The following is a 19,150-nucleotide window of genomic DNA, read 5'->3' as shown; positions in this document are numbered from 1 at the left end:
AGAAAAGGCCATTCAAAATTTTTGGGGAGGTTCACAAGGAGTGGACTGCTGCTGGAGTCATTGCTTCAAGAGCCACCACACACAGGCATGGACATGGGCTACAAGTGTCGTATTCCTTGTGTCAAGCCTCTCATGACCAATAGACAACACCAGAAGTGTCTTACCAAGGCCAAGGAGAAAAAGAACTGGACTGTTGCCCAGTGGTCCTAGGTGTTGTTTTCAAATGAAAGTAAATTTTGCATTTCATTTGGAAATCAAGGTCCCAGAGTCTGAAGGAAGAGTGGAGAGGCCACTATCCAAGCTGCTTGAGGTCTATTGTGAAGTTTCCACAATCAGTGATGGTTTGGGGAGTCATATCATCTGCTGGTGTAGGTCCACTGTGTTTATCAAGATCAAAGTCAGCGCTGCCGTCTACCAGGAAGTTTTAGAGCACTTCATGCTTCCCTCTGCTGACAAGCTTTTGGGAGATGGAAATTTCATTCTCCAGCAGGACTTGGCACCTGTCCACACTGTCAAAAGTACTAATACCTGGTTTAAAAACAACAGTTTCACTGTGCTTGATTGGCCAGCAAACTCGCCTGACCTTAACATAGAGAATCTATGGGGTATTGCCAAGAGGAAGATGAGAGGCACCAAACCCAACAATGCAGACGAGCTTAAGGCTACTATCAAAGCTACCTGGGCTTTCATAACAGCTCAGCAGTACCACAGGCTAATCACCTCCATGCCACGCCGCATTGATGCAGTAATTGATGCAAAAGTATTGAGTGCATTTACAGAACATACATTTCAGTTGGCTAACATTTCAGATTTTAAATAATTTTTCAAGCTCGTGTTATAAAGTATTCTAATTTACTGAGATACTGACTTTTGGGTTTTCATTGGCCATAATCATCAACATTAACATAAATAAACACTTGAAATAGATCACTCTTTTTGTAATGACTCTATATAATATATGAATTTCACGTTTTGTATTGAAGAACTGAAATAATTTAACTTTTTGATGATATTCTAATTGTGTGAGAATCACCTGTATCTATCTTTCTATCAGTCTATCTATCTATCTATCTATCTATCTATCTATCTATTAGTATATACTTACCTTGTAATGTCTTCACATCCTGTCCAGATGTGTCCAGATCCTAGAATTCCAAGCGGCGTAAGTTCACCAACCACCATATTGGGACACCCAAGTGATAAGTGTCTCAATATGGAAACTGCTGGTGGTACCAGCCTCTTGCGCGGTCCCACCAGCGGAACACCGTCACACCACACACACAAACACACACACTGTATACGCCGTACACAAAACACACAAACACACTTCGTATATGCCGTACGTACCACACACACACACACACTGTATACGCCGTATGTACCACACACACACACTCTATATGCCGTACGCACCATGCACACACACACACGCTGTATACGCCGTACGCACCACACACACACTCTGTATATGCTGTACACGCCACAGACACTTGCACACTGTATATGCCTACACAGGTCAAAGAAGAGATGACATGAGAGGAGAAGACAGCAGATGGGGAAGAGCGAAAGCGTACAGGGGTGAGAGAGACAGAGCACAGGGGGGAGACAGCTCAAACGGGATGGCACATGAGGGGAGAACACAGCACAGGAAGGAGAGAGACAGCAGACAAGGGGGATAGCACAAGGCGTAGACAGATCAAAGAACAGAGCACAGACAGAAGTCAGCACATGGGGAAATAGAAAGTGGATAGTTGGGTGAGCACATAGGGGGAGAGATTCTCAACACTGCAAAGACTGCCCCCATCGTGACATTACCGCTCTCCCGATGTGATGGCATCGGGCCTCCATCTAGTATATATCTACTATATAATTGTCTAAGGGTCACTTCCATCTGTCTGTCTGTCACGGATATTCATTGGTCGCGGCCTCTGTCTGTCATGGAAATCCAAGTCGCTGATTGGTCGCAGCAAAACAGCCACGACCAATCAGTGACGGGCACAGTTCGGAAGAAAATGGCCGCTCCTTCCTCCCCGCAGTCAGTGCCCGGCGCACGCATACTCCCCTCCGGTCACCGCTCACACAGGGTTAATGCCGGCGGTAACGGATCGCGTTATGCCACGGGTAACGCACTCTGTTACAGCCGCTATTAACCCTGTGTGTCCCCAACTTTTTACTATTGATGCTGCCTATGCGGCATCAATAGTAAAAAAATGTAATGTTAAAAATAATAAAAAAACAAAAAACCTGCTATACTCACCCTCCGTAGTCTGCCGAACTGTGCAGTACTATGTGACTGGGCAATATACTACGTGACTGGGCAATATACTACATGTCTGGGCAATATACTACGTAGCTGGGCAATATATTACGTGACTGAGCAATATACTACGTGGGCTGTGCAGTATACTACGTGGACATGCATATTCTAGAATACCCGATGCGTTAGAATCAGGCCACCATCCAGTATATATATAATTACTGGTTATGTGTCAGACAGATCAGAGCCATCTCCATAATGTAGAGATATACAGCTCTGGCAAAAATTAAGAGACCACTGCAAAATGTTAAGTTTGTTTGATTTTTCTCTTTATATTTTATTTTTTTTAGTAAAATGTAAATTGTTCATTTATTCTGTAAACTTCTGACAACATGTCTCGGAATTTCCAAGCAATAAATTTTGTATTTTTTTCTGAAAGGGAGAAATGGTCAATATTTAAAAAAACAGTGCTTTCAGAGCTCAAATAATGCAAAGAAAATAAGTTAATAATCATTTAGAAACAACAATACTAATGTTTTAACTCAGGATGAGTTCACAAATCAATATTTTGTGGAATAACCATGATTTTTAATCACAGCTTTCATGCGTCTTGGCATGCTTTCCACCAGTCTTTAACACTGCTTCTGTCACAATAATGTAAGCAGTTCTTCTTTGTTTGATGGCTTGTGACTATCCATCATCCTCTTGATTACATTCCAGAGGTTTTCAGTGGCGTTCAGGTCTGGAGATTGGGCTGCCCATGACAGGGTTTTGATGTGGTGGTCTCTTAATTTTTGCCATAGCAGTATTTCAAACAAGAAAACAAGTGATGAGTAAATTAATAGTTCAATTATAAGACAAAGTAACCAAGTTTACTATAAATTAAAGGACTATACAAAAAGGCAGCACATGGTCTGTGGTGAGTTTTCTTCTTTGGAACAGCTGGCTAGATTTGAGAGAAGTTGATTTGTATGGTAATGCACATTTTCAATTCATGTAACTACCTATTATGTATCTTGCCTACCATTTTCTTAGCTGTCCACACTTAGAACAGACTGTACCTGGAATAGCCCTAAGAATGTTAAAGATAATCAGAATTTGAATGTGAAATAATAACTCATTTCTAATAATTAATTTCTGAAACCTTACATTGCCTTTGACATTAATAAAAGTCAGATTTAAAAGCAAATTGTTGCATGGTATAAGAGCATGCAAATTTCATGCAAATTAACACAAATTCTTTTTTACTCAAAGCATCTTATTTTTCTGGAGGCATTTGAATGATTTTTTTCCATGTCATTTATAATTAATGTAACCACATTAAAATGAACAGCACGATTTGCAACACACTTATTGGTCCTTTTTTATTTATAAACTTAAATCTGTAATAAAGGGCTTGCATTATATCTTGAAGCCAATAATTAAATACAATCAACTGAAAATTGAAATGTGCTACCACGATAGGTAATGATTGCATTTTGATGGATTCAAGTATGTTTTTTGATCACTCTCTGGCAAACTGTCCACAATGAAAATTGGCCATACACATCTGCCAAAAGTTTGCCAAAGCAGCCAATTTCATCAGGAGCTGCTAGTATGGTAGTTTCCTGACTTGCCCCTAATGGCAGATGCTAGTGAAATAAAGAATTGGGCATGTTGGATTTAAACATGACTGATTTTTTCTTGGCTAGAGATATGAGCAACTGCTGGAGATGTCTGGCAGCAACTTATGTCTATCATCCTATTAAGAACGTATGCGTGCCTCTCAAGAATGAGCATGCATGTATATTGAACTAGCTGAAGGGCCTGGCATTGCCCGGGCATAGTCACTAACTGTGGTTAGTTATAGCACCTCACTTCTCTCATTTTCCCCCTCATAGCTCTCATTTTCCCCCTCACATCTCTCATTTTCCCCTCACTCCTCTCATTTTCCCCCTCATATCTCTCATTTTCCCATCACTCCTCTCATTTTCCCCCTCCTCTCATTTTTCCCCCTAACACCTATCATTTTGACCTCACACCTCATAGAATCAGAATCATAGAATGGTGGAGTTGGAAGGGACCACCTGGGTCATCTGGTCCAACCCCCTGCTCAAAGCAGGATTCACTAAACCATCTCAGACAGATGTCTTTCCAGCCTCTGTTTGAAGACTTCCATTGTAGGAGAACTCACCATCTCTCGTGGTAGCCTGCTTCACTCATTGATCACCCTAACTGTCAAAAAAAAATTCTAATTTCTAATCTGTGTCTCCTATTCAGTTTCATACCATTGCTTCTAGTCTTTCCTTGTGCAAATGAGAATAAAGATGATCCTTCTGCAATGTGACAGCCCTTGAGCTATTTGTAGACAACTATTAAGTCTCCTCTCAGTCTTCTTTTTTGCAAGCTAAGCATTCCCAGATCCTGTAATCGTTCCTCATAGGACATGGTTTGCAGACCGGTCACCATTCTGGTCGCTCTTCTCTGAACTTGCTCCACTTTGTTGATGTCTTTTTTTTAAATGTGGTGCCCAAAACTGTACACAGTATTCCAGATGAGGTCTGACCAATGAGGAGATGGCAATAATGTCATTTTCCCCTCAGTATATACCTGTATGTCATCTCCCCTGTATATAGTATATACACCTGTATGTCATGTCCTGTATATAGTATATACCTGTATGTCATCTCCCCTGTATACAGTATATACATGTATGTCATCTCCTCCTGTATATAGTATATAGTATATACCTTTATTTCATCTCCCCTATATTTAGTATATATATACCTGTGTGTCATCTGCTCCTGTATATAGTATATACCTGTATGTCTTCTCCCCCGTATATAGTATATACCTATATGTCATCTCCTCTGTATATAGTATGTACCTGTATGTCATTTCCTCCTGTATATAATATACCTGTATATCATCTCCTGTATATAGTATATACTTGCATGTCATCTCCTCCTGTATATAGTATATACCTGTATGTCATCTCCTGTATATAGTATATACCTGTATGTCATCTCCACCTGTATATATCTGTATGCCATCTCCCCTGTATATACAGTTAGGGCCAGAAATATTTGGACAGTGACACAAGTTTTGTTATTTTAGCTGTTTACAAAAACATGTTCAGAAATACTGAATAATTATATATAATATGGGCTGAAAGTGCACACTCCCAGCTGCAATATGATAGTTTCCACATCCAAATCGGAGAAAGGGTTTAGGAATCATAGCTCTGTAATGCATAGCGTCCTCTTTTTCAAGGGACCAAAAGTAATTGGACAATGGACTCTAAGGGCTGCAATTAACTCTGAAGGCATCTCCCTCGTTAACCTGTAATCAATGAAGTAGTTAAAAGGTCAGGGGTGGATTCCAGGTGTGTGGTTTTGCATTTGGAAGCTGTTGCTGTGAGCAGACAACATGCGGTCAAAGGAACTCTCAATTGAGGTGAAGCAGAACATCCTGAGGCTGAAAAAAAAAGAAAAAATCCATCAGAGAGATAGCAGACATGCTTGGAGTAGCAAAATCAACAGTTGGGTACATTCTGAGAAAAAAGGAATTGACTGGTGAGCTTGGGAACTCAAAAAGGCCTGGGCGTCCACGGATGACAACAGTGGTGGATGATCGCCGCATACTTAATTTGGTGAAGAAGAACCCGTTCACAACATCAACTGAAGTCCAGAACACTCTCAGTGAAGTAGGTGTATCTGTCTCTAAGTCAACAGTAAAGAGAAGATTCCATGACAGTAAATACAAAGGGTTCACATCTAGATATAAACCATTCATCAATACCAAAAATAGACAGGCCAGAGTTAAATTTGCAGAAAAACACCTCAAGAAGCCAGCTCAGTTCTGGAAAAGTATTCTATGGACAGATGAGACAAAGATCAACCTGTACCAGAATGATGGGAACAAAAAAGTTTGGAGAAAAAAGGGAACGGCACATGATCCAAGGCACACCACATCCTCTGTAAAACATGGTGGAGGCAACGTGATGGCATGGGCATGCATGGCTTTCAATGGCACTGGGTCACTTGTGTTTATTGATGACATAAGAGCAGACAAGAGTAGCCGGATGAATTCTGAAGTGTACCGGGATATACTTTCAGCCCAGATTCAGCCAAATGCTGCAAAGTTGATTGGACGGCGCTTCATAGTACAGATGGACAATGACCCCAAGCATACATCCAAAGCTACCCAGGAGTTCATGAGTGCCAAAAAGTGGAACATTCTGCACTGGCCAAGTCAATCTCCAGATCTAAACCCAATTGAGCATGCATTTCACTTGCTCAAATCCAGACTTAAGACGGAAAGACCCACAAACAAGCAAGACCTGAAGGCTGCGGCTGTAAAGGCCTGGCAAAGCATTAAGAAGGAGGAAACCCAGCGTTTGGTGATGTCCATGGGTTCCAGACTTAAGGCAGTGATTGCCTCCAAAGGATTTGCAACAAAATTTTGAAAATAAAAATATTTTGTTTGGGTTATGTTTATTTGTCCAATTACTTTTGACCTCCTAAAATGTGGAGTGTTTGTAAAGAAATGTGTACAATTCCTACATTTTCTATCAGATATTTTTGTTCAACCCTTCAAATTAGACGTTACAACCTGCACTTGAATTCTGTTGTAGATGTTTCATTTCAAATCCAATGTGGTGGCATGCAGAGCCCAACTCGCGAAAATTGTGTCACTGTCCAAATATTTCTGGCCCTAACTGTAGTATGTACCTGTGTGTCATCTGCTCCTGTATATAGAATATACCTGAATGTCATCTCCTCCTGTATAATATACTTGTGTGTCATCTCCTCCTGTATATAGTATGTACCTGTGTGTCATCTGCTCCTGTATATAGTATATACCTGTATGTCATCTTCGCTGTATATAGTATATACCTGTGTGTCATCTGCTGCTGTATATAGTATATATCTGTGTGTCATACACTCCAGTATATAGTATATACATGTATATCATCTCCGCTGTATATAGCATATTCCTGTATGTCCTCTCCGCCTGTATATAGTATGTAGCTGTATGTCATCTCCTCCTGTATACAGTATATACCTGTATGTCCTCTCCTCCTGTATAAAGTATATACCTGTATGTGTTAAGTGTCGAGTTCCCACCGCTGCAGTCTCCCATTCTTCTCCAGCCGCAGTGGAGCCTGCTCAGCAGAGACGTCGGTCCCAGTGTCTGGCTCAGGCAGATACTGTGCGCTTGGTTACTTTTGATCTTCCAGACTCAGCCATTGTAACCAGCACTGTTCTGTGGCGAGCAGATGCTCCTGGGACTAAGTTCTGCTTTTCGTCTTCTGAACATGCCCAAGGGATGACCTCTCATTGGAGGTCGAGGGTCACATGCTCAGGTCCAGAAGCAGTTCCTTTTGGACCACTAGGAAGGTCCTGGAGAGCTTCCTCTATAAAAGGTTTGCATGGCCGCACGGTCATGCACTAGTATCAACCTATGTTCATATGTGTATGAGCTTAGCTACCTCATGGTCTGTGTCAGCATGTGCTCAGGGTCGGCTGTAAGCCATTAGAATTCTGGCACCTCCGCAGAGGAGATTGTGTGTATGAATTCAGGGCTGGCGTATAGCCACTAGAATTCCGGCACCTCCAGAGAGGAGTTTGAGTGTATGAATTCAGGGCTGGCTTATAGCCACTAGAATTCCGGCAGCTCCAAAGAGGAGTTGTTTGAGTGCTGTTGCTGACTGTACAACCACTGTATGCTACCTGCTCCGTTAGTGAGCTTTGATCCCTTGTGAGGATAACAGGGCACAGTGTCTTCTTTAATCCCGGTGACTCTGTGAAGTAACAGAGTTCGCTCCTGTACAGACTGGGTGACGGAACCCATGTCTATTCAGGCGTAGTGCCACCATATAGTCCCGCCATTTACTAGCAGCAGGTTCCACTCCTGGACGGTGGACCCCGGGCTTGCGAACGTACCTGTTCTATCTCAATATTTACTCAGTGCGTTCCACCAGCCCTAAGTATGTCATCTCCTCCTGTATATAGTATATATCTGTAAGTCATCTCCTCCTGTATATAGTATGTACCTGTGTGTCATCTCCTCCTATATATAGTATATACCTGTGTGTGTCATCTCTTCCTCTATATAGTATATACCTGTATGTCATCTGCTCCTGTATATAGTATATACCTGTGTGTCATCTCCTCCTGTATTAGACCTCGTTCACACATTATTTGGTCAGTATTTTTACCTCAGTATTTTTAAGCTTAAACTTGGAGTAAAGCAATCAGAGGAAAAGTTTATTAGAAACATGCCACCAAATCTGTATTTTTCTCACTCACTCCTGGTTTTGGCTTATAAATACTGAGGTAAAATGTGGCATTGTACACAGCCTCCACCTGCAGCGCTTCACTCTACTCTATACACAGCCTCATACTGCAGCAGCACCTCACTTCTCTCATTTTTCCCCTGACATCTCTCATTTTGCCCCTCACATCTCTACCCATGAGGCTCCTCCCTTTCCATTGACGTCATGCCTCACAGAAACAACTCAATTCTAGTCACGACGGAGCTAGATGTGGCCTGTGCCTGCTATGTGGAGTGGGCGTGGCTAAGTGGATTTACCGTTTCTCGATACATACACAGACACACATACATACACTCAACTCTATATATTAGATGACAGAAGATAACACTCAATTGGTCAACAGCTATGTAAGGAGAATGGCCACCTATATTTCATAAATGGTGAATACGTATGGATTATTGGGTTAATTTGTGTTTTTTCTTCTTCAGAGCAGGTGAAGGGAGCCCATCCATAAGAAGAGTAACCATGATAAGAGAAAAGGGAAGGAGACAGGCTGTCCGTGGCCCCGCATTTATGTTTAATAACCGAGGTCCAAACCTAACTGCAGAGGAGGAACGTTTCTTAGATGCTGCTGAATATGGGAACATTCCAGTGGTTAGAAAAATGCTGGAGGAGTCAAGCTCATTGAATTTCAATTGTGTGGATTACATGGGACAAAACGGCCTACAGTTGGCAGTAGGGAATGAACATTTAGAAGTAACTGAACTGTTGCTGAAGAAGGATTCCTTGGCACGAATAGGAGATGCCTTGCTTCTTGCAATTAGCAAAGGATATGTTAGGATAGTTGAAGCCATCTTAAATCATTCTGCTTTTGCAGCAAGCGAAAGACTAACCCTTAGTCCATGTGAGCAGGAGGAAGAGGATGATGATGATGATTTTTACTCCTATGATGAAGATGGTACTAGGTTCTCACCAGATATCACACCCATCATTCTTGCTGCACACTGCCAAAAATATGAAGTTGTGCATATGTTATTGATAAAAGGAGCAAAGATAGAACGGCCACATGATTACTTCTGCAAGTGCAATGACTGCATGGATAAGCAAAAACATGACTCATTCAGCCACTCAAGATCCCGGATAAATGCTTACAAGGGACTAGCCAGCCCAGCCTATCTCTCTCTAGCCAGTGAAGATCCTGTTCACACAGCATTGGAGTTGAGCAATGAATTAGCCAAACTTGCCAATATTGAAAAAGAATTTAAGGTACATTTTTGCATGCATATAACTTGTACACAATATTACAAATCAGTTGATTCAGTATATTGGAAACCTGTTGATTCATCATTACTTGCTAATAGCTTTTATTCTTTTTACATTTTTCTTCCTCTTTTATATTGCAAACCTACAGAATTTTCTGTTTTTTCAACTAAGATTCCCTCAGAACTATTCTTTCACATATAAAGGTAGAAAGTAATTAAAAGGCATGTATTTTTAGACCTGGCGAAGTGACAAGACTTAAATGGTCACTGTACTTCTCAAAAAATTATTCCCAAATGCCCCACACTTGATTTCTCCCTTCTGTCTAGCTCACTGTGAACTGCCTGTTGTTAAGTGTAATCCATCTCTAGCAACAGAGATGCGGAGAAGGATTTCAGGAATTGGTGCAAGGCTCTGACTCTCCTCTCCTAGTCAAACTGTATACAGGTGTAAAAGAGAGACAGACTTCCTGTTCAGGGCAGGCAAGTTATTGAACAATGGCAGGAGCAATGCATGCTGGGAAATAAGTGAAAGAATATTTCTGCAATTATTGTGTTTGCAGATTTGACAGCAATTGCCTAAAGAAAAAAGAGAAGATGACAGGTTACAGACTATGACGATATGGCCAGTTTCTAGATATATTAGATTAATATGTGCACCAAAAGGGAGTGGTTGAGGCCAGTATTCCATGCTTTTCTTCTCTTTTAGTGTGATGAGATAGGTGTTGTTTACAGAAACCTGTCATCTGATTCATGCCAACCAAACAGCTGACAACATGAATCAGATCCCCACTGCACATTTGCGGCCAAATTACACAATTGCATATATTTCTCTGAAGTGCTCCAGTCTAGTAGATAAAATATACTTTAAAGGTCTAGCCGGGAACCATAACAGTCCGGCTGCACCCCGGCCAGATCCTTCCATAGTGAGATACTTGTCTAGCACCTAGAATGGAGCTGGAGAGAGCCAGACTGGTCTCATCTCTGGCTATGTTCTCGGTCAGATCTTTAAAATATACTTTTTCTGCAACGCCGGAGCATTTTACAAAAATATATACCTGGCTGCAGTTGTGCAGCCAGGATCTGTTTCATTCTGCCTGTGGTTTTGGCAGCATGAATCAGAAAGTAGGTCCCCTTTATGAGCATTTTAATGGCTGTCATTAGTGGTTACTACAAATAGAGAAAAAGGACCAGCAAATCTAAGCTAATGTGAACAGGTAGCAACCAAAAACATATAACTATAAGAAACTATAAGGTTGCAGCCTGAATTGCTAAGAATGATTACTCTAGAACACTGGAACTGCACCACTGCCATAGAAAATGGGGGAATGCTAAATAATTTATATATGAAATATTAATCTGCAAAATTGCTATGAAAAATCACAGTAAAAAATAAGGTACTTAGTGTTAGGGCTAGCGGAGCGCACCAAATAATTAAACAGATATAATAAGGTGCGTTCGCATCCTGGAGTCCACCGTGCAGAGATGGAACCTGCTGCTACGTAATGACGGACTATATGGCGGTACAATGAGGATACACACATGGGTTAACTTCACCCTGTATGAAGAAAGCGATCCCTGTTAAGTCACAGGGTCGCGGTACCGCACAGAGAGCGCAAGCAAGGAACCACAGAACTCTATCCCAGGACACAGGATTAGAGTTAGTGTAGACCTCTTGCGATCGACACCACAATTGGGGTATCAGAGGTAACTAATATGCACAGAAGTGCATGCTGTGCAACACTAGCGGACGCCACTAACCACCCAGACTTGGGTAAGGTAAGCGCTCTAATAGCGCATGGCGCTGCACTGGCGGTCACAGCAGTTAGACGCTGTTTCATGTGTTAAAGCTGTGAGTTCAGCCGGGCGCTAGATTGCAGCCATGCACCTTACGCGAACAGTCATACACAAGGGATGGGTTTTTTAAGGAACGACTTGCACTCATCAACACACACACGATAACAATTGTATACTAGCGCATGGCCTTGCGGCCATGCTAACCTTTTATAGCTACAGCAAGTACAAGACCTTCCGAGAAGGACCAATGGGAGTCTGCCACAGAAGAACACCTTTAAGACCTTCCTAGAGGACCAATGGGATTAGCTGCAGTATCTAAGCATGTGACCCCCAACCTCCAATGGGAGGTCATCCCGTGGGCATGCTCAGAAAGGGAAAATCTGGACTTAGTCCCAGAAACACCTGCTCGCTGCTGAACATTGCTGGCTACAAGAACAGAGCCTGGAAGGTCAGTATTAACCAGTCGTCCAGCATTAGCCTGAGCTAGACGCTGGGACCGACGTCTCCACTGAGCAGACTCCACTGCGGCTGGAGAAAAATGGGAGACCGCAGCGGAGATGATTCGAGATTCCCCCTGTGCAGAGGCGGGAACTCGACACCTAACACTTAGCTCATAGATTGGCCAATATATGTGAGCCCAACAGCCATCGTCAAGGCATCCTTCATTGTTGGGTCCGTGTCCTGATATGTCCCTTCTTCTGAGCAAAAAGCCAATATTAGAGGTTATTATCTATGGAAATTTGGTATCTGTAGACTAAGCAATTACCAAAAATGGCTGTAAATAATCTTAATACACTTAAAGGAAAACTGTAAGCTTTCCCATGTCCATCATATAGGCACCATGTATTTAATGATTCCTTTATGTATTTCCTAAGCCCCTTTTTGTGGCCTGTAGATTTTTGAGTCTCCATAAAATCAATTTTGTAACTGGGCTTGCAATATGCTAATTAGTGGGTGATTACTAGGACTAATTGCCTCACTAATCGTGTTATCATGTCCCTGTGGGCAAGAGTGACATGATTTTCAAGTGGTGTCACTCGCAGCTTTTTGCAAATATTTGCCTCCTTCACAATACATAGTGAGTTGGTTGTACACTCCTTGGAGTCATCGGTGCACGGTGCATACCCAGGGAGACATTGGTGACGCAGGACTCAGCCAGCAGTTACTGCCGGTTCTTTGCAAATCTCGCACATTTCTGTGTCCCAAGTCACTGCTACTTCTCTGGGCATGGTAGGGCACTCATGAAGCCAAGAAGTATACATCGGCTTTTACTGCACATTGCCAGTGAGGCAGAGATTGCAAAGAGCTAGTGGCGACACCTTTTAGAAGTCATTCACGCCCACAAGGCAGTGATAAAATGATTAGTGGGATGATTAGTATGTGGAAAGCAATGGCCCCACAATTAGTCAGACACTAATTAGCATATGTCAAGCTCAGTTATAAAATTTATTTTAGGCATAAATATAATAAATCAATAAGCCATGATAAGGGGCTTCTTAGGAAGTGTATAAAGGAATTAATAATACACGGTGGTGGTTTGGGAGGCCTGGGGAAGCTCCCAGGTTCCCTTTAACACAAGGGAAAAAATAAAACCCTTATATCTCTATGCTGATTTGTGTATAAATGTTATACATGTAGTTCTGAAACACAGCAGGATCAGTGTTAAGCATGTTCTGGTGAATTTATGCAGTGATGTATGTGAAAAATGAAGATTTGTTTTCATTAAAGCACTAATAGGACTATTCATTAAAATGTCCTGGGCATAAAACTAACACTGTGCTCAAGCATATGGCTCCATTTATCAAAACATAAATTATAGCAGCTTGCATAGCATATTGTATGTGGCAATATATTTTGTCTCATTTCTCTTGAGCTGACACAAATTATGGCCTATGAACTATTATATACAATATCATTTAACATCTATAATGTATTCTCATATTAGAGTAATAGTTTGATAACAGTAATTTGTGGTCTTGCCGTCACAGTCAGACATTCTCGCTGTAGGCATCCTAAGACAGAGGATTTTCTCTGTGGAATATTATAGAGAATTGCCTGACAATATGAAAGAAAACAAATGGCATGACACATGAACAGTAAAGTGCTATTAAACAAACACGAGGCCTATGAGGGAGGGAGATTTTAGTCTTATTACTTTGAAGTGTAACCTTTGCTATAATTTTACCTCACAGTTCCGATGAGCATATGTAAAATCTTCCAATTATCCACCAGAAAAAAAATTATTTTCATCCATATTCAATCCATATGTCATGTATGTAATTTTTACATCTGTGCATTATTCATATGTCCATTTTTACATCCATGTGGCATTTGTATATGTACCAACATTTTAAAAAAAATTGCAAGATCCAATCCAGATCACAGCAGCCTCAGGCTTTCAGTCATAGAGGCGCAGCTGGCGCAGCTTCAGTCACTGCTAAGTAAACAATGAGCGTCGGCTGTAACCAGGCCCTGGCACTGACTGCCAGCTGGCTTAGCACTGATGTGTTGTAGAGCCAGCTTTCAGTCAGTGACGGGGCCTGGTTACAGCCGTTGATCACTATGTACTGAACCGTGACTGAATTTGTACCGGCTGCCCCTCTTTGACTGAAAGCCAATGCTGCCGGGGGGAATAAAGGTAATTTTCTCACAGCAGCCAGGCTTTCAATGCAGTGGCCACACGGCTTAAGAACATTATTAACTTTTAAATTAACCCCATGTCTGCAGGTTAATAGTGTTTTTTTTCCACATGACAGGTTCCCTTTAACTCTTCTGCTGTAATTAGTGGTGTGCCCGTGGGTACCTTCACCCCCGCTGGGAGTGGCAATTTGAATTTGGCTCAGTGGCTTACCTTTATAGGACCCTAATGAAAGGGCAGAGCGGTAATTTATTACATACATTCGAAAATAAATCGGTAGCACTATACTGCATTTATCTTTACCAGTCCTCACTATCCAGCATAAAGCAGAAAATAAGTGGTTATTATGATGCATATGGATATTCGGGGCATGGGCATCATTTTATGTGCCAGGAGTCCATTATCATTTAAATGGAGGGACCATAATAGGTTACATTTTTTGTATGTAGTTTGTATTATTGTGATTACTAAGTAATTGCTTTCTTTTTTAAAGAGGAAAACTATATTTATTATTGCACTTTCTTACTATTGCACTTCAGCTGACTTCCCATTTATCTTCCCCTTTTAGGAGTGGGGGGACTTTTCTTTCCTTCTCCACCTTCTTCCAAGAATCACAACTTTTTTATTTTCCCATTGATTGCTTTATTCTTCTGTGGGAAAAGTCATAGATTTTACTGAGAAATGGAGTGATAATTCCTTGTCGGATGAAATGGTGGAAACATGCAATTCCCCATTGTTTTTTTTTTAAGTTTTGTATATACTACATTCAGTGTATAGTAAAAAAACAACACCAGCAACAGATATGCCAAACTTCTATAGTTTTTTATATTTGCTTTTAAAAATGTTATGTTTTAATGTCTGCTTTGTAATTTCTTTATTTTGGTATCGGTAACAGGTAGGTGATTTAATCTGATTGTTTTTAATTCATTTCTTAATTTTTCTTAAAATTCTTTCACGTTTTTTAGTTCCACTAGGGGACTTTAACCTGCAATGCTTTAGTATTGTATCATGCAGTAAATTATGGGAGAACCAAGATGTCTGAGATTGGGACCTTCAGTAGGCCCCTGCTGCCATTTTAAGCCATCAACAATGCTGAAATGGAAATGCCCACTCGAACAACCCCCTCTAGTTAAAACAACAGCATCTATGTGGTAAGATGGGAGCAATCGGAGAAGAATGTTTTCAGACGTTTCTTTCCATGAATGGATTCCTACTTTCTACTACGTCCATTTTTTTTATCAACATACATTAATTTCACCATATTATATATTATATAGGTCTTCTATTTTCCACGTATATAATTTTGTAGCCTGATAACATTATCTGATTCATTGATTCAAAGAACCAATGATGTGTTTTTATGTTCCAGAGTTTAGAACGAATCTTAATATTAATTGATGATTTTATTTTTCTGCTTTACAAAAGTTTGTGTTCTTTATTTTAGTTACTTTCGCTGCATCCTTTACTTACATTATTGATGCACCAGGGTCTCAAACTATACCTACAGGACAAGTCCCATAAGTTCCAATTTAGTATTTTATGTCTAATGTTTTAATTTGTTTAATTTGTATCTATTGTGTTTCTCTTTCTTAGTATATTATACATTTCTGTTTGTGCACTTGAGGTCATTATGCAGGTAGCAGAATTTGAAACATCTCCTTCAGATGGCTAATGCTGCTGGCTATCACCATGCTCTCAAAGCTAAATTATAATAACACTGGTCCAATGATTAATTCACAAGTTTATGTAATCCCTTGGCTATCAGGCAACATTTCATATTATTACAATTCATATATACACCAAGTTGAACAATTAATTTCCAATAAAATTTCATATGCAAATTGCCTCTTCTGAGAAAAAGAGGACTTAAACTCTATAGCGCCACCTGTTGGAAGTAGCGATCCTACAAGTCACAATCAACCCTTTAACGAGTCGTGCAATATGACATAGGATAAAAGCCAAATCAATATCTCAATTCGCAGACACGGTGTTTCAGGCTGTTGGCCTGAAATTTCATAACTTGTAGCAGTCTTATAGTATTGTGCAGACAAAGTAAAACTTTCTCTCAAGGCGTAGCTTTTTGGCAACCCCTATCTATATGATTTAGCAGAATCAGATTAGGGAATAGGTGGAATGGACTGTGCTTACACTGAAGACTTGCAATGGAGGATATGTGTTATGACTCTTAATGGGTGTTATGTAATACTAAGATGTCCATGCAGGATTACATCTCACTCCCTATCCATCTTATAAATGGTATCACACTGTTTAAGGGATTGTCTGCTTTTCACAATCCCTTTTCATTATCCTTGAAAATAAACTCATCACAGAGTATCCCCCTTCTGGGACTAAAAGCAACAAAATTAACCGCTTCACCACCTTAGGTTTTTCCATTTTTGAGTTTCCGTTTTTTGCTCCCCTTCTTCCCAGAGCCGTAACTTTTTTATTTTTCCGTCAATATGGCCATGTGAGGGCTTGGTTTTTGCGGGATGAGTTGTACTTTTGAACGACATCATTGGTTTTGCCATATAGGGTACTGGAAAACAGAATTGCTTTTTGTTTTGCTATTTTATCATCTTCACTAAATGCTAAAACTGACCTGCCATTATGATTCTCCAGGTCATTAAGAGTTCGTAGATACCAAACAAATCTAGGTTCTTTTTTATTTAAGTGGTGAAAAAAAATCCAAAGTTTCTTTAAAAAAAAGTCACCCGTAGCGTCCATTTTTCGTGATCTGAGACTGAGTGGGGGCATATTTTTTGTGCACCAAGCTGATGTTTTTATTGATACCATTTTGGTGCAGATGCGATTTTTTGATCACCTGTTATAGGTTATAGCATTTTAATGCAATGTTGCTGCGACCAAAAAATGTAATTCTTGCGATTTGACTTTTCTTCTCGTTACTCCATTTACCGATCAGATTAATTCTTTTAATATATTGATAGATCAGGCGATACCAAACACAGCTCTGGCAAAAATTAAGAGATCACCACATCAAAACCCTGTCATGTTCAGCCCAATCTCCAGACCTGAACCCCATTGAAAACCTCTGGAATGTAATCAAGAGGATGGTGGATATTCACAAGCCATCAAACAAAGAAGAACTGCTAACATTTTTGTGCCAGTGTGAAAGACTGGTGGAAAGCATGCCCAGACGCATGAAAAATCATGGTTATTCCACAAAATATTGATTTCTGAACTATTGCTGAGTTAAAACACTAGTATTTTTGTTTCTAAATGATTATGAACTTGTTTTCTTTGCATTATTTGAGGTCTGAAAGCACTGGTTATTTATTTTAATTTTTACCATTTCTCCTTTTCAGAAGGAATATACAAAATTTATTGCTTGGAAATTCAGAGACATGTCAGAAGTTTATAGAATAAAAGAACAATTTACATTTTGCAGTGGCCTCTTAATTTTTGCCAAAGCTGTATGCGTATTTTTCTTTTCTTTATTGTGTTATTTTGAATAGGGTGTTAGGAGTCGAGTTTCCTCTGCTGCACAGGGGGAATCTCGATCCGTCTCTGCTGCGGTCTCCCGTTCTCCTCCAGCCACAGTGGAGTCTGCTCAGCAGGGACGTCGATCCCAGCGTCTCGCTCAGTCTGACTCTGTGCGAAGAGTTGCTGCTGCTTCTCCAGTCTCTGCCATTAAAGTCAGTGCTGGTCAGCAGCGAGCGGACTTCTCTGGGACTAAGTCCTTGCCTGCACGTACTGAGCATGCCCAGGGTAAGATCTCCCGTTGGAGATCGAGGGTCATGTGCTCAGGCTCTGCAGCACATTCCATTGGTCCTCTTGGCAGGTCTTCGAAGGGCAAAAGTGCTGTAGCCACTTCCTGTGCTGCAACTAAATAAACTGCGCATGACCGCACGGCCATGCACTAGTATTGTCTCATAACGTTATATGTGTGTGTGTGTAGATGAATGTATGTCGATGGATGAAAGCTCCTAAATATCCCTCCCTAGAGATGTTGTCTGCTCGCGGATGTTGGTAGCTATCTAGCGCCCGACTAATCATCTGCACGATACACACATTACAGCGTCCTCTTGCTGTGTCCGCCTGTACGGCGCCGTGCGCTTGCCTTGCGCTTTCCATACCCTAGCCAGTGTGGTTGGTGGCGTCCGTCTGTGCGGCATTGCTCGCACTCCTGTGCATTTATATATTTAAACTTAGTTTCCTTACACACCCAGTTGTGGTGTAGTGCCAGCGAGGGTCTAATCGGACTTCAATCCCAGTTGGGGTTAAGTACGCTGACTACTCGCTCGCGCTTTAGGTGCGGTACCGCGATCCTGTGACGCAACAGGATTGCTCCCTTCACGCTGGGTGAGGTTGAACCCACGTGTATATACTTTAATGTACCGCCATATAGTCTGTATTTACTAGCAGCAGGTTTTCACCTGCACGGTGGACCCCGGACTGCGAACGCATTTATATCACCTTTCTTGGTGCGTTCCGCCAGTCCTAACAGAATACTAGCGCCAGGGTCTGGCTAGTAAATGATGGACGATCAGCGTTCACAGCGGTACATCCAGCAGCTGGAGGGAAGGTTGGCGGCTCTTGAGCGTTCAACTTCAGCTGTGGATGTCACTGCTGTCGCTGTTCAGGCTGCTAGTGTTGCTGCAGCCACCTTGTCCACTGCCGCTCCTGTCCCGACTCTAACTCGCCTCCCGCTTCCAGAGAAATTCTCTGGTGACAGTAAGTCTTGTAGGGGTTTCGTGAGTCAGTGCTCTATCCATCTCGAGCTTCTGGCCTCTCATTTCCCTACAGAGCGGGCTAAGGTGGGATTTATAGTGTCTCTTCTGTCGGACAGAGCGTTGCAGTGGGCTACGCCGCTATGGGAGCATAGCGATCATGTGGTGCAGACTGCTCTGTTGTTTCTGAGCACTCTGAAACAGGTCTTTTTAGGACCTCGTGTCACCCATGATACAGCGCTCCAATTGTTG

General features: G+C 41.4%; 1 protein-coding gene across 1 annotated transcript in view; it reads left to right on the top strand.

The window, feature by feature from the left end:
* The window catches only part of TRPC3 (transient receptor potential cation channel subfamily C member 3), a 499,528-nt gene that overhangs the window by 132,276 nt on the left and 348,102 nt on the right, over positions 1-19,150 (top strand). Inside the window, exon 2 of the mRNA XM_069743890.1 lies at positions 9,005-9,782. Within this exon, the coding sequence (XP_069599991.1) occupies positions 9,005-9,782 (778 nt within the window). The remainder of the gene's footprint in view (positions 1-9,004; positions 9,783-19,150) is intronic.

The sequence above is a fragment of the Ranitomeya imitator genome, chromosome 1, assembly GCF_032444005.1.
Source record: "Ranitomeya imitator isolate aRanImi1 chromosome 1, aRanImi1.pri, whole genome shotgun sequence".
NCBI lineage: Eukaryota > Metazoa > Chordata > Amphibia > Anura > Dendrobatidae > Ranitomeya > Ranitomeya imitator.
This window is presented reverse-complemented; position numbering and strand designations above follow the sequence as displayed.